The sequence below is a fragment of the Drosophila miranda genome, chromosome 2 (assembly GCF_003369915.1).
Source record: "Drosophila miranda strain MSH22 chromosome 2, D.miranda_PacBio2.1, whole genome shotgun sequence".
NCBI classification, from domain to species: domain Eukaryota; kingdom Metazoa; phylum Arthropoda; class Insecta; order Diptera; family Drosophilidae; genus Drosophila; species Drosophila miranda.
The window spans coordinates 3954267-3968888 of record NC_046675.1 but is presented as its reverse complement, the minus strand read 5'-3'; the positions used below and the strand labels follow the sequence as shown (position 1 = coordinate 3968888).

Sequence of the window (14622 nt, the reverse complement as noted above, 5' to 3'; positions counted from 1 at the left end):
GAGTCCGACGAGTTGTTTCTTTAAATAATTACAGTAGTTATATATTTCTCGTAAGTATTAAATCAGGTTTACGCCCTTCGTTTACAATTCATTTACATAAGACATTCGATTCGTTAGATTTTAAATATAGTTTATGTATATATAATTCGTAAAAAAATTGTCCTGGGATTTCATCTCATCTTCACGCATCTTTGAGTGTTCTTTGTTTTGAAAATTGTTTGCTTTTGTTTATTCGATCTATTTCGATTCTTTTGATTCTTGTTCCTCTGTTTTGTTCGAGTCGCGTCGTCACATTTAAATGCAGTTTTTAAATTCCATTTACATAAACCATTTTGCTATCCTTACGCCGTAAAAGTTGTTTAAACATTGCCTTCTTTAAAGTTAGGATAATAAATAAGTAATTATAAAATAATACTTAAACAAAACAACAGTTGGTTACAATTTCCAAGCGACAGAAGTGTCAAATGAGCGTCAAGTAAGCGTGATTATGATAACGGTTCGACGAGGGTCGAGTTGTCGAGTAAAAAAAATGCAATATGCTTAAATATCGTATAAAGGATGCTTTATCTAAGAGCTCGTCGTCGTCACGCGGGGATTGGCGTGGACTTTAGTTTTAGGAGAGGGCTTTTTTGCTTTAACTCTTGGCTAGATAATTATATTACATTTAATGGGGGGAAATTAGGAGATATGATATGCGAAACGAAACCAATGCTTTGCTTCATTATAATTTTCTCGTGCGCTGCTGCCTGTTACAATTAGTTCAAATACATTCGATTCAATTGACTAGATTTCTATAGCTGATTTAGATACATTAGATTGATTTTCCTGTTCCTGCTGGTGCTGTTTTCCGGGAGGGAATCGTTTTGCTGTCTGTTCCACAATAATACGATACAAATAATTTTGAACTTAAACAAAGAGTGTGGCTCAGTAGTGCTCAATGAAAGGAGTTGGTTGTCTGTTTGTCTGTTTTTGATTCGTGTTCACTTTAAGGTAGATGAGGGCGCTCAAAAGGTGTGCTTTCTGTCTGTGTGTTGTATGTGCTACTGCTTCCGAGTATTCTCTCTCTTTGTGGTCGTTACAAAGCAATTAACTTGCTGCTATCTTATTTACATAACTAGACACTTTCGCTGGCGTCGCTTTAATGGCTCTGGTCTGAGTACGGCACGCACCGCTTCTTCGAACACCTAAAATGCAACACAAGGGAAAAAGCGATAAGTGAGATCATATGCTCGTGTGTGCGTAAGTGGGTGCGCCCGACGCCACTCTGATGACTTACTTGCTTAAGGCCGCGCTGCGTCAAGGCGGAGCACTCCATGTATTTCACAGCGCGTATTTTATTCGCCAGCTTCTGACCTTGCTCGCGCTTTAGCGGCGTCAGACCCTGTTCGGCCAGGCCACTCAACGTCTCACGATCTTCCCGCAAATCGATTTTAGTGCCTGCAATACAATACGCCACATATACAACTCGTTCTTGTGGGAATGGGCAGAGCTGCCATGAGCCATGAGCTGGCAACTTACCAACTAGAATAATGGGCGCGTCGGGACAGTGGTGCTTTATCTCCGGATACCATTTCGAGGTGACATTTTCGAATGACGAGGGACTCGCCACGCTGTAGCATATCAGGAAAACATCTGTCTGTGGGTAGGAGAGTGGACGCAGGCGGTCGTAGTCTTCCTGTCCCGCTGTATCCCAAAGTCCCAGCGAGACCTGTATTGTGTCCACTTGCATGGGTGCGGAGTAATTATCGAAGCTATGCGTTTAAACAATGGTAAAAGTTAGTAATGATCTCAATCAGTAGGTACCGGAAGAAGTATCGGATATACTCACACTGTAGGCACATATTCACCGGGAAAACTGTCTGTTGTGTAGGAGATTAGCATGCAAGTCTTTCCGACGGTGCCGTCACCAACGACAACACATTTTATGGGCCTTCCGGTTGACATCGTGAGTCGTGACTATGTGTGCTGTGCGACCGGCAAAAGAGTAAGAGAACGAACACAGAAAGACGTGAGTATAAGTGTGCACTCGTATGTGAGAATGTCTTTCCAATGAATGCGTGCGCGCTTAATTCAATTAATTAAGTTCTACTTGAGGCAATAAACTTTGTTGTGGCAAGCTCTGACCACATACCACATACCACATACCACATTTCTGAATACATACTTTAATTGCCTTTAGGGTCTACAGAACTGAACTGCTGCACCAGCGACTAACAACCTGGCCTACACCCGTATATCTCTGTGTGATCAAAAGGCTGGGCGTTCGAAAGGTGTGTCCCACAGCCAGAACAACAAACATAAAACGACAGTCTCGTTTCTGCTCGGAGGAGAGACTCTTGTTTTTGCAAATAAAATTTACGAAAATAGATCATGATGCGACACTCGACTGCGCCACTCATAGAAAATAATGGGAACAGCGAGGAAAACACACAACCAGAGCAGAGCAAATGGCAACAGTTGCGCTGCGCCAGAGGCCAGAGAACACACAGAACCAGGGCCCTCGGGAGCCTCCAATGATGCATGGGTGGAGCGCGTGGGGGAGGCGCGTCGACAGACGAGTGCGCCCAAATGTTGCGGTGACGCGGAAGCCACCGCACCGGCAGACGCGCACTGATAAAAATAGACACAATTAAGATCTAATAATGCAGGGTGGGCGGACGGGCGTGTAGGGCGGCGCGACTGTCTGACGGCGCCTCCGGTCTGACATGATTTAACCACAATACGGATGCCAATTCAATTAAAGTTCAAGTGAGACATTACGCCACATGCAACGCCTGGGCACAGGGCGGGCCGCCGCTTGCCGACACTCGCGCGTTCTTTTGTTGTGGACGCCCATGCCCTGCCCCGCCATCCATTGTTGCAGTCCTTGCCCCGAAGCAGTAATTGCATATTCACGCAAATGGAATGGGATTGTTTGGTTACCGTTTTAACCTATCCTTTCTTTGTCTGCAAACGGGAGTTCAGCGAGCGTAGTCGAGGTCCAAGAGGAAGCGGCGACTGTTTTGTACTTTGCTTATATCACTGGAATTGTTTGTGTACTCCACGAATACAATGCGCTGGCACACGCGCCGCACTTCAAAGATTACTTTCCACACAAATTGTAAATTTTTTTACTTGTAAATATCTGTTTATTGGCAGCGCAGAGTTTTAAAATGTATTTTCTTTTTTTCCCCACCAGTGTGACCATGAATCATAAGTGAATGAAGAAACTTAGCCCACTCAACACCCCTCTGTTTAAACAGGCGAACAGCTTGAGTTGGGCCGCGGAAAATAATGCTGTTTCTATATTGTCATTTACGATCCATCCTATCCAAGATGGAATTATACAAGGCGGTCTTGTCGGAAGTGCAGTACATGCTTGCTTGTTGTTGCGAAAAGATTGTTGATATATTCTTAGCCCTTATGTCCCGACAACAAGCAAATTACATATTCCAAATTATATTATATAAATAGCATATAAAAAAATATCAAAGAATTTGAACTAATATTTATATATTATGTAAAAGAACATTTTAATATAACTAAAAATGTTGAAGCAAAATTATGAATGGCTGCATAATATATATATATATATTACCATATAAGTAAAAACAAACACGATGTTTTTCCAAGTTTAATCTCTTTCGCTGAGTACATTTTAATAGCCACTGGTCTACCATGGGTTAAGATTCTGTTTTTTTCCACACAAACACAACCATACAATCAACACACCCTTTTCGCCTCTGAAGACGACAATTTCAACGTTGCCCAACACTGCACAGTTGTTTTCGCGGTGAAATGATTAGAATTGTTTATAAACTGTTTCCACGCGTGAACTGTTCAAATTCAGCCAGAAGGACTATTTGTTTAACAGCTGCTAGGCATGTGGAAGAAAGCAAGGACAGTGGTGACGCTCCCACAGTGCTCGTGGAGAAGGATTCTCATATAACATTGATCGGCCTGAATCGGGAACAAAAGCGTAACTCCATCGATGCACTCACTGCACAAAAACTGGGCGAAGCCATCAGCCAGTTCGAGGCGGATGATACGTCTCCCGTGGGCGTGTTGTACGGCATTGGTGGCTCCTTCTGTGCCGGCTATGATCTGGAGGAACTCCAAGCAGAGGCGGATCGTGGCAGCCTGAACTTTCTGTTGCGTCATGAGGGTTCTGTGGGACCCACACGGCGGCATCTACGCAAACCCATTGTGTGTGGCATTAGCGGCTTCTGTGTGGCCGGTGGCCTGGAGCTGGCCCTGCTGTGTGACCTGCGAGTGATGGAAGACACAGCTGTTCTGGGTTTCTTCAATCGACGGCTGGGTGTCCCGATTAGCGATGGCGGCACAGTGCGTCTAGCCGCTGCAGTGGGCTTCTCGAATGCCCTGGATATTATTGAAACGGGTCGACGTGTCTATGCCCGTGAAGCGCTGCGCATAGGTCTGGTGAATCGAATCGTTGCCACGGGCACAGCCCTTGGCCAGGCCGTAAATTTAGCCTTCTCGATTGCAAAATTTCCCATGGGCTCGCTGATGCACGATCGGAACGCTGTGCTGGAGAATGCGAATACCTATAACCGACCCGGTTTCTATGCCGGCACTTACAATGAAGTCATGAATGTGACATCCGAAATGGTCACGGACATGCAAGAGGGCGTGAGGCGATTCAAGACCTGTGAGTGGTTGATCTAAGGAAGAGCTCTATATTTTATTATCCTTTTTCCATCTCTGAGCAGCTGAGGAAAAGGGACCCAAAACCGACTCGTGGCACATCAAGGAGAAAACCATTCCAGATTGGGAGAAGGCCGAGATCGAACTGGAGAAGCAATTGAAAAAGACGTGATACGAGCAGAATCTGTATATAGGTGGGATATTTTCATATCTTATTTCATGGTGCAATATTTAGGTTGTGTTTACACGATATCTGATATATTTATGTTGTTATTTTTATAAAACGAAAGCCTTTATTCACGTAAAATACATTTATTTAATGATGTATGTATGAATGTAGTAGATCGCCTAAATCGTTTACGACTCCGGTGCTTATTTTCAATATTCACAACAATTACAATAACGAATTTTCATTTGAATTTAAGCCTAACTACCAAAAAGAGTAAGAGGAAAAAGCACAGAGATTTGTTTTCCATTCCAACATTCACTTCCCAATTTGTTTACACATATACAAAATACGAGTACGCTAGGCCTAGCATTAAGTAATCGCTTTTACGTCTCCCCCTCCCCCGTTCAAGGGGCTCATATTCATATTCATATTGGCTTATGTCTATTAGAGTGTTAACGAAAGGAATTTTTGTATTGCACTTAAATCGAGTAAAGCAAGAAACGAAGCTCTATGCAAAAAAGGCTGCTCTTGTACAAACTAGTGTTAAAAATCGACTCTGATCTAATTTTAGTTGCTTGGGTTTTACATTTAAAATATTACATCGTTTACGGCTACAAATTTACACCTTCTGCGGCTACCCGGCTACCCGACTACACTTAATCCAAAAAATTTGTCATACAAATATTGCACAAAAATGGATCGGACTGTGACACCCATTATGCATATGCACTACATATGTTTTTTGCATATGGCAAAACCTTCAATCAGTGGTGTGGTGGTACGTGTTCATTACGCTCACTAAAAATACGATACGGCATCTGTTCAGAAACCTAAAGATCATACATACACAATCATATCATATAAATACATTATATACAAAATGAAAAGGCAAATTTTCGCTAATCGGTCGGTCGGTCGTCTTCGTCGTCTGTCGTCTGCCATTTGGTATAAAAAATATATGTATAGCATAGGCCAAAAAAGCAACTGCTGCTGCAATCAGCTGGCGACATTTTGTAGAGCGCAATGCAATGCACAATAAGGATACGGATACGGATACGGATACGATACGTTGCGATATACACACACATTCTCATAGACCCTGCCTCGGAAATTACTTTAGTCGCTGTGTTACATTTGCCAGAGCCACGGCAAAGGCTTGTAGGGCGGAAAAGGGATACTGGAAGTCTAATGTGTAGGCATTCCCATCGATACGACCAAATTGCATGACCTAATGGTGCGGTTAGAGCAGGAATTAGTTGAGATATTCTTAAGGAAAGTAATGTTCGGTGCTCACCTGCTTGCCACGGAACTCAATTTGGAAGTTCTTGGCCGACTCCTGGGTAACGCGGCCACCGAAATCCAGCTGATACACCTGACTCATCTCGTTCCACATGGGGGCCTTGTTGTGCATCACGAATTCCCGACGCACCGGTGCCGGATTGGCACAGCTGGCACTGCCATTCGGCTCGATCTTGCCGCGCTTCAGCTGTGGATAAGAGGACTTCCCTTAGAGTTGATTTGGATTTGGATTGGGGGCTCTTGATCTCACCTTCTGACGCAGCTGTGCCTTTTGGAATGTCTCCAGGTCGCGATACTGCTTGCCATTGCCCCCACCGTTGTTGCTGCTCTCCTCTGCGCCAGAGCCGTTCGTCTGGTTTCCCTCATCGTCCGAGCTCTCGATGATGCTCGGCTTCTTGCGCTGCCTGCGATTGAGCAGCGGAGAGTTGAGAATGTGGCGTATGGGGGAATTGCTCTGCTGGCGCTTGTTCTTCTTGCTGGCCGCCGGCGAGGCCGGAGAGCTGCGTGGCAGACGCTGTGGCGTCGAGGGTGGCGTCAAACGACCCTCGTCCAGATCCCGCAGGCGGCTGATTATGTTCTCCAAAGTTGTAAGAGCCTGAAGAGGATAATATTTGATAAAAGGAATACTCTTAAAGATGGAGGTAGTCCTCCTACCTGGGTGTGCAGCGACACAGATGCCTTGGCTTCCACGGGCGTGGCCTCTACGGCACCGCAGGCGGCGGCTCCAGTTGTTTCTAGCTGCTGCTGCCTCTCCAAGGTGCTGGCATTGCTGGATCCATTCACCTGCCCCTGTGGCGGTGGCTCCTTGCGACGCCAGCGCACCTCGGACAGCTGCTTGACAAAGCTGAAAGTGTTATCCTGCTTTCGTCCCAACACTGGGGTGGAGTTTTCTGTCCCGGCACCATCTTTGCTGCGCCCGTAGCCGAAGCGATGCTTTCGCGTGAAGAGCGGAGAGTCCGTGAAGCTGGTGATGACATCGAAGCGTTTCTTGGTCGCGGGCTTTGGCTGTGTGGCTGTGAGTGGCTGTGTGGCAGGCGGTGCCTCTTTCGCGGGTGCCTCCACGCTGACCACAGCCGTGATCTCGTCGAGCACAGCGTTGGACGTGGGCTGGCACCGCTTGCAGGCGCTGCTGGGGTTCATGTTGTTGCGGCACTTGAAGCAGAGCGTGTTGGCTGCACTGCTGCAGGCACTGCTGTCGGAGATCTCCTGGAGTTTCTTCACCACCAGCTCGTGCTCCTTGCTGGACAGTTTCGTTTGCAGCGACAGCAGATCGCACGAGTCCAAGCTCTTGGACTTGCCCGTCTGCTGCAGTTTGTGCCGTCGCGCATCTTCCTGCTGCTGCCGCTTCCGGCGGTTGCGTCGCTTGTCCACCAGCACCAGACGCTTGTTGGGCGCCTCCTTGCGCAGGGCGGACAGTGCCTCGTCGGAGGGCGTGATGGCCACGGAGTCCAGGTAGCCAACGCTGCAGCTGCGCGTAATGGAGTCGGGCATTGCGGGCGCTATGGAAACCACCGTGGGCGTCCGCTTCATGCTGCTGCTGCTCGTGGTGGGTGTCGGGGACTGGGTCTCCTCGTCGATGTATAGCATATCACGTCGCTTCGATGTGGATGTGGATGCGGATGCATGCGGCGCCATGCACTTGACCTGCCTCGCATCCATGCGCTCCAGATTCAGATTCAGATTGAGGGGCACGGGGTTCACGTGGCTATTGGCTGAGCGCACGGGTTCCGACATCAGAGCATTCTTCACCTGAACCACATTGTTGGCATAGTCCGCATTGCTCGAGTAGGACATCAGGGTGGTCTGCCCGGCGCCCGGCACTGCAGGCCTCTCGAAAATAATGTCCGAGGGTGCCACCGCGTTCTTGGGCGACTGGAGCGTGGGCACAGCCCCGTCGCAGTAGAGCGGCGAGATGGCGTGCCGCGACTGGCAGCTGGAATTGGAGCTGGAGCGGCTGTAGCTGTTCTTGAAGCTGCTTATGGTCTTTGGACGTGTTAGATTCTTGCCGCTGCCGCTGCCGTTGCCGCTGCCGTTGCTGCTGCTGCTGGGCCCCGAGCCATTGGAGGAGGGTGCCTGATGCAGCAGCACGGTGGTGGACTGGCAGGCGGCGGCAGCAGCAGCGGCTCCTGCTTCCTGCGAGTCATTGGATGAATCATCATCGTAGCTCTCGGCCCGCGCCAACGGACTGAGTCCCGCGTTTGAGCCTCGTTCCCCGCCTCCTCCGCCGTTCACCGTCAGCGAGTTCTTGTGCCGCGCCAGTATTCGATTGGGGCGTGGCGACATGGGTGCAATCAGTGGGGCAGACGCACCCTCCAGCAGGCGTCGCTGTGGCATCATCGGCGGCTTTAGGGCGGTCGCCACATCTTGGGGCGTGGTCACATTCACCTGCGGCACTGCCTCGTGGTGGTGCTGCTGGTGCTGCTGCTGCTGCTCGTCTTCGTCCTCGGAGAAGATGTTGGGATTGAAGCTGGGATCGGGACCAGGTGGAAAATCGTCGCGTAGCTCGGTGATCACCAGCGTCATCTGACGCGGCTGCAAATGCAGAAGGGACGTCTTATATGTTACTTGGCCTAAATTGGCTGGGACGGTTTTGGCAAGTCCATGGATCTTGAATTTCGTTCCCCAAATGTTGGAGGTCACCTCCACCAGCTTGACTTCCTGCTTAAGAGATAGAGGGATCAGTGATTGCATGTGCCTGGTAGACGTTGGATGCCCCTTACCTCCGGCAGTGTGTCCACGTAGGCCAGCTCGTCCAGGCTGTCCGGATCATTGCCTCCTGCTGCTGCTCCGCCTCCTCCTGCTGTGCCCACACGCTCGCCCGCTTGGTTGCGACGCTTGGGCCGCACTCGCTTCTTGCGCGGCGTCCTGGGCGAACCAAAGCGCGATGATCGCTCCTCGAAGTCACTGTCCGAGGAGTCGGTGCGTCCGCTGTTGCCCGTTGTGGTGGACTGACTGGAGCCCGACGAGCTCTTGGCCTCCGCGGAGTATTGAAAGTACAAAGAAGCATCTAACAAAAGGGAGTGAAATGAGTTTAGAAATGAGTCGGAAACTGGGGGACTCGCACTCACCATTCACTTGTGGATCGAATATGACAAACTCCGGGCGTATCTTTGAGGTGCGCTTGCCCTTGAGCAGCGGCACCAGACCCCCCAGATACTCCAGGTAGAGCGTGTAGCAGGTGCCCGAGCTCAGATTGGAGTCATCGTCGTGCCGGATCATGGTGCAGTGGAGTCGCGTGGAGCAGAGCGGTGGTCGCGATACAAAATCGCGCAGCGACTTCAGATCAGGTACACAGCACTGCAAAAAGGGTGCATCATAGATCATAAATCACTGAAAGAAAGACAAACAGATGATGCACTCACTCGTATCGTTTGAGCAAACAGATTGCCAATTAGAGACTTAATCCTAGAAGGCAACGGCAGCAGTGGCAGCAGCGTCTCGGAGCCCACGCTGGCCTGAATCTCCAGGCGGCAGAGCAACTGCAGCGAGGCCACCCGCCGCGACACCCAGGCAATGTGCACCTGCGTTCCCGTGGCAATAAACAGACGCTTGTCGTTGTGGCCCCACGTAATGGCCGACACCGGGGCACTGTTGCAGGGTATATGCGCCTGATACAGACACGCCCCCGTCTCCGTGTAGAACTTGACCAGATTCGTGTAGCTGGCGGGCGTGGTCGGGTCCTCCGATGGCTTCAGGCCATGGCCATCCATCCCGGTGCGCAGGGTCCCAGCCACGGCGAGCAGTTCGCGGGAATTGCTCCACTCCATGACCATGCCGAGGGCGCCGTTGAGGCAAGTGTTGATATGTGCGGGTGAGACGTCGTCGAATGACTTCAACAGATAGATATATCCATTCTGGAAGCTAACAGCCAGCACAAACGAGCGTTTGGCTATGGGGAAAGAGAGAGAGGAGATTATTGGGGATAGTCCAGAGAGGGAGAGAGAGAGAGATATTTTCCCGCACTCACCCGCATTAGTCACGCCGGGTTCTGCTTCTTCGCCCTCCTCCATTTTGAACTTCTCGCAGGACCAGGCCATCGAGGTGATGGGCACATCGTTGGAGAGCTGCACCTGCGACACCATCGCCCCATGGACATCCATGACGATCACCTGGCCCTGGGTGGTGCCGAAATACACCTGCTGATCGTCGGGCGTCCAAATGCCGCAGGTGATGGTCGACTCCAGGTTCAGCATGGAGGACCAATAGCGCTGTCCCGCCACAGAGCCCACCAGAACGAAGCCATCCTGGTAGCAGATGAGGGCCATCCGTCCGTCGTGCGACCAGGAGAAATGTGTCACTGGCGTGTTCCGATCGTTGATCAGCTCAATGGACCATCGGCCCTCGTACTTTATCCACACAAAGATGATGCCCGAGCTGTCGCAGGAGGCCAGCTTCTGGTACGGCTCGTTCCATTTGACCAGGATGACCTGCCAAAGGGGAAATAGAGATTAGAAAAGAATTGATGGCTCGTACCGGATGCTCCACTTACATCCGATCGATGGCCGCGCAGATTGTAGTTGGTCCGAAGCGGATAGTCCATGTTCTTGCGGCAATGGGAGGTGGTAAAGGTGACGCCCACAATGCCGCGCACATTGCCCGTGGCCAGCCATCCCTCCTGGTAGTAGTTGGTGCGATTTAGCTTCCAGCCCTCATCCTGGAGACAAAGAGAGGAGTGCCAACAAAGGCGATGAGAACACGATGTCCGCCACTGTTGGCAGCTGTTTTTAAGCAGGCGCCAATTGCAAGTCAAGTGCTCGCCGGAGCCTGCTTTTGAAATGGATTGCCTCCGCCGCAGGCTCAAAGTCCAAGCTCCTGCCCTGTCCCCCCATTCACACACACACATTTCCACAATCGACAGTTTGTGCCACTGCCGTTTGCCGTTTGCCGCTTGCCGTTGGCTGGGTAAATATGCTCCACTTTTGTGACTGCATCTACTTGTACCTCTTTCCCTCTCTCTCTCTCTCTCTCTCTCTTTCTGCTGCCTTCTATATACTCAGTCGTTTGGCCCTTAGACAGCCGCGGGCCAGGCGGTTTTTACTCAATCAGTTTTAAGTACCATGTAAATGGCAGTGGAATTGGGTGTGCTCGATATGCTCGATATATTCAGAAGAACACTTACATTTTTCTGCTTACTGAAGAGCCAAGCCCAGCCTCTCACTGACCCGAACTGGTATTTATCCCCGCTCGCAAATAACCAGCAAACACATTTATCCAAGGGATCTACGGAGAAACAAAAAAAACAAGCGCACCTACTTGCTCTCTTATCTCTCACTGAGCCGAACACCTTTTCTACCTTCGCTTTGTGTGGCTGTCTTTGTTTCGTGCTTTCGGTTGAGCACGATTGAACACGTCTGTCTCACACTAAAAGCTTTTTGTTCGTGGTGTGTGGGCGAGTGTGAGAGACAAGCAGCCGATCTCTTTGTAAAGCTAAGCTCTCGAGCACAAGAACACATGCACATACATGCATACATACGAAAAATACACTTTGCCAGCCTGTGATCACAAACAGAATCGAAAAGGAGACGAAAAAGAGAGTTTTTGCTTGGAAGCTCCGTCTTCATTGCGTATGTAAAAGCACGAAAGCACCTTAAAGAGTTGAGAGGTGCTTGCGAGCTCTGCTTATAATTTAAGATTTATTTATTTGAACAACGACAGGCTTAATCATTGGACAAAGCTCATATTCCGCCAGTCCTGTTCTCAGTGCCTTCAGAAAGACTGTAAAACTCTCTGAGCTGCTCGAAACTTTCGAATTTCCCATTACCTGAAGAAACATCAGCCATTCAAGATCCGCTTCAGACTTTCTCTACAATTTTGCAGAGAAATTCAATTTAAAAGCAAGTCTTTCAAATCTTAATTACACATCTGTTCTATTTTGCTCACTTTGGAAGGACTCAACCGACTACTGTTCTGAATTGAAAACCCCCGTTTCCTGCTCAATGCAATTAAGGTGCAAAACAATCCCGGCAAACAATCCAATTAAGGCATACCTCAATCATCATTTCAAAAGTTTCCTCCCTACCTCCCCCCCTCCAGAGAAAGCGGCAACCGGCAGACAGCAGTCGAGTCGAGTTTTCATTCTAAAACTTGTTCTCGGGCTTTGCCCCCAGCTCCTTCTCTTTTTCTATGCTGCGGGGTTTTCTTTGGAAAAACTCTTTGACTGTTTATCATCTGCAGCAGCCGCAGCCGCAGCGGCAGCTGCACTCAACCGCGGCTCCGGCTCCATCTTTTTCCATCTGCTCCTGGTGCTGCTGCCTTTCCATTGATTGTTTTCCCGGCAGAAATTGTAGCCTACATTTCAGCGTTTGACTGGCATAACTGCCGACAGAGCGAAAATACATTTTCAATTTAAACGAAAATTCAGAGGCTTTCAGCATTTTGCCGGGGCTAATCCCCGACTAAGCTAAATGGGCATTTTTTTGGACAGGGGGTGGGGGGCGGGCGTGCGTCAAAATCCAATTTGCGAGACGCATAAATTAAAATACCCGCAATCGCAGCACAAAATTGTAATTTCCGTTTTCGGACGAGCGGTCCGGCGGACCAGCGGTCATTGGTCATTGGGCCCCAGGGGGGTGGACCTTTCATTGATTTCTGACCCACCCATTGACCATGTTAATTGCTTTATTAGCCCGATTGATTGATGTGCATATGCTCCTGCTGTCCGATGTCCTTGCAATGGTAAATTCAATTATATAATTGCTGGCCTGCCGGTCGTCTGCGCCTGGGCCTGGGCCTGGGCCATTTGTACGCACATTTCCGATTGCCGAGTGGCATCGACAGGCCGTTGAATGGCCTCACATTGCCATCATCATCATTATGGCCAGAGAACGTTCTTTCCCCCCTTTCCCAATGGGCTAGCAATTATGAAAAGCCATTCAAAGTTTCTTTGTAGAGTGTTGTTAACCTTTCATTGAAACACTTGAGCGGCAGCCACGGATGATGATGCCTGCCATTGACGGAATGCATTCGAATTCCAATCGATTCGTGCTCTTGAGACACTTGAACCGTTTCGGAATGGGCCTGGGCGAGTGTATTTTCGTGCATTTCTGCAACACTTTTGCATTTGCATTTTAATAATGCACAACTAAAATGTGTGCACACATGTAAACTTTTATGGCACACTGCCTCTAATTGGAGCAGAGAGCATGCCCCACAAAGTGGCCTCCGTTTGGAACGTCGGGAGTGTGCTTAAAGCCATCGAAAATTATTTAAATTCCCATGTTTCCCATTGGGGCAAATGCAATTTTCCATCATCAAATGCCATAATTTCATTTCATTTATGTAATAAAACAAGAACCGCAGGAAACATCAGGGCAGCCCTCGCCCCCATCAATGTCAGAGCCAACGACAAGGAAGACACGACACGACAAGACGCGGCTCGGCTCGGAAGGCAAGGCGTTGACAGCCTCGCACTTTGGCCATGTCTTTGGCTTGTTAGTGGCTGCTGGCTGCTGGCTGCTGGCTGCTGCCTGCTGTTGCCCCATGTCTAAGTGGCTACTTGTAAGCTTGTTAACAGTTTTGCCAACGCCAGCAGCCGACATCCTGCCTACATTCGTTTAGGAAACGCTCAAATCTCAAATGTTGTGCAATCGCTCAGGCCAGAAAGACGCCAGAGAGAAATACCTAAATTTATGGCCACAAAAACACACACACGTTGAGGGGGGCCACAAACTATTATCGGATTGCCTCTGTGTCTGCATCTGATTATGCTGCAGTTTCTGGCTGCAGTGGCACGCATTGGCTGTGGCTGTGGCTGTGGCAAGTTGCGACTCTCCATAATTTATGTTTCAGCCATTTGCCACACGAAACTGCAGCCGTGTTGCCGATGCTGTTGCTTCTACTCCTGCTATGCTCCATTTCAAATGCTGCTACTTGCTCACACACACACACACACGCAGCATTTAATTAAAAAGCAGGAAGGAACTGCGGAAAGAATCGACTTTAAGATACCTATCCTTCAATTTTGTATAGATTTGTAATCATATTTCATTGTTTTGTGGAATTTCTTAAGATTTTTTGCACAACTGTGCCAGACGTGTCGTGCGTCATATTGGGGCGCCTCTCGCTGTGTGCGTTTCTGACTGCTATCCGCGCGTCACAAGACACCACCCACCACCCAAATGCGGAAACGAACGCAACGAAAAGAGAATACCGCGAAGAATCCGCAAACAATTACATGTCGTGTGCATGACGCGACTTATTAATGTTGTTCCTGGGCGGTTACCAACACAAAAACACTTTCAAAAACTGTGTCCACCGCTGCTTTATGGAACTGTACGTAACGGAACACCTTTTCCATGGCCTACATCTAGCGAATATACTCTTCAACGCCAAAAACGTACCCTGTACACAAAATCATTTTTAATCCAAACACCTGACTGCCAGGCCAGCCTGTGCCACACGTTTTGGCCACACCGTGCCGCACTTGTGCGCATTAACCATAATTGCAATCCATTATGCATGGGCCCTCCCTGCCCCTCGGCCCCCTTCCGGCGAATTCGCATTCGCATCAG

General features: G+C 49.1%; 3 protein-coding genes and 1 long non-coding RNA gene across 8 annotated transcripts in view; 2 read left to right on the top strand and 2 right to left on the bottom strand.

Annotated features, from left to right (window-relative positions):
- Nucleotides 1–15: 15 nt before the first annotated feature.
- LOC108156649 (ras-related C3 botulinum toxin substrate 1) lies at nucleotides 16–3193 on the bottom strand. Its single transcript, XM_017288260.2, has 5 exons — nucleotides 2923–3193; nucleotides 1829–1965; nucleotides 1519–1751; nucleotides 1277–1437; nucleotides 16–1184 (listed from the first exon to the last, which is right to left on the bottom strand). Exons 2-5 carry the CDS (start codon nucleotides 1942–1944, stop codon nucleotides 1107–1109), a joined length of 588 nt encoding a protein of 195 aa, XP_017143749.1. The 5' UTR covers nucleotides 1945–1965; nucleotides 2923–3193; the 3' UTR covers nucleotides 16–1106.
- On the top strand, nucleotides 1917–2368 carry LOC117187352. The gene is made up of 2 exons (XR_004472057.1): nucleotides 1917–2008; nucleotides 2180–2368. It is a non-coding gene; the product is annotated as an uncharacterized LOC117187352 (long non-coding RNA).
- A 516-nt stretch (nucleotides 3194–3709) lies between the features above and the next one.
- LOC108156760 (probable enoyl-CoA hydratase) lies at nucleotides 3710–5700 on the top strand. 2 transcript variants are annotated; one of them, XM_033389829.1, is made up of 3 exons: nucleotides 3710–4648; nucleotides 4710–4838; nucleotides 5385–5700. In XM_033389829.1, exons 1-2 carry the CDS (start codon nucleotides 3778–3780, stop codon nucleotides 4814–4816), a joined length of 978 nt encoding a protein of 325 aa, XP_033245720.1. In that variant the 5' UTR covers nucleotides 3710–3777; the 3' UTR covers nucleotides 4817–4838; nucleotides 5385–5700. The 2 variants fall into 2 exon arrangements, with proteins under 2 accessions (XP_033245720.1, XP_017143912.1); XM_017288423.2 differs by lacking the exon at nucleotides 5385–5700 and having other exon boundaries at nucleotides 3711–4648; nucleotides 4710–5146.
- Nucleotides 4937–14622, bottom strand: part of LOC108156756 (tubby-related protein 4) — a 32190-nt gene continuing 22504 nt past the window's right edge. Inside the window, exons 3-11 of one of the 4 annotated variants that reach the window (XM_017288417.2) lie at nucleotides 10602–10766; nucleotides 10080–10539; nucleotides 9475–10001; nucleotides 9181–9409; nucleotides 8833–9119; nucleotides 6767–8773; nucleotides 6363–6707; nucleotides 6108–6314; nucleotides 4937–6041 (exon numbers count right to left, since the gene is read on the bottom strand). In XM_017288417.2, the coding sequence (XP_017143906.1) occupies nucleotides 5925–6041; nucleotides 6108–6314; nucleotides 6363–6707; nucleotides 6767–8773; nucleotides 8833–9119; nucleotides 9181–9409; nucleotides 9475–10001; nucleotides 10080–10539; nucleotides 10602–10766 (4344 nt within the window). In that variant the 3' untranslated portion in view covers nucleotides 4937–5924. The remainder of the gene's footprint in view (nucleotides 6042–6107; nucleotides 6315–6362; nucleotides 6708–6766; nucleotides 8774–8832; nucleotides 9120–9180; nucleotides 9410–9474; nucleotides 10002–10079; nucleotides 10540–10601; nucleotides 10767–14622) is intronic. The other 3 variants (XM_017288419.2, XM_017288418.2, XM_017288420.2) reach the window with 3 other exon arrangements.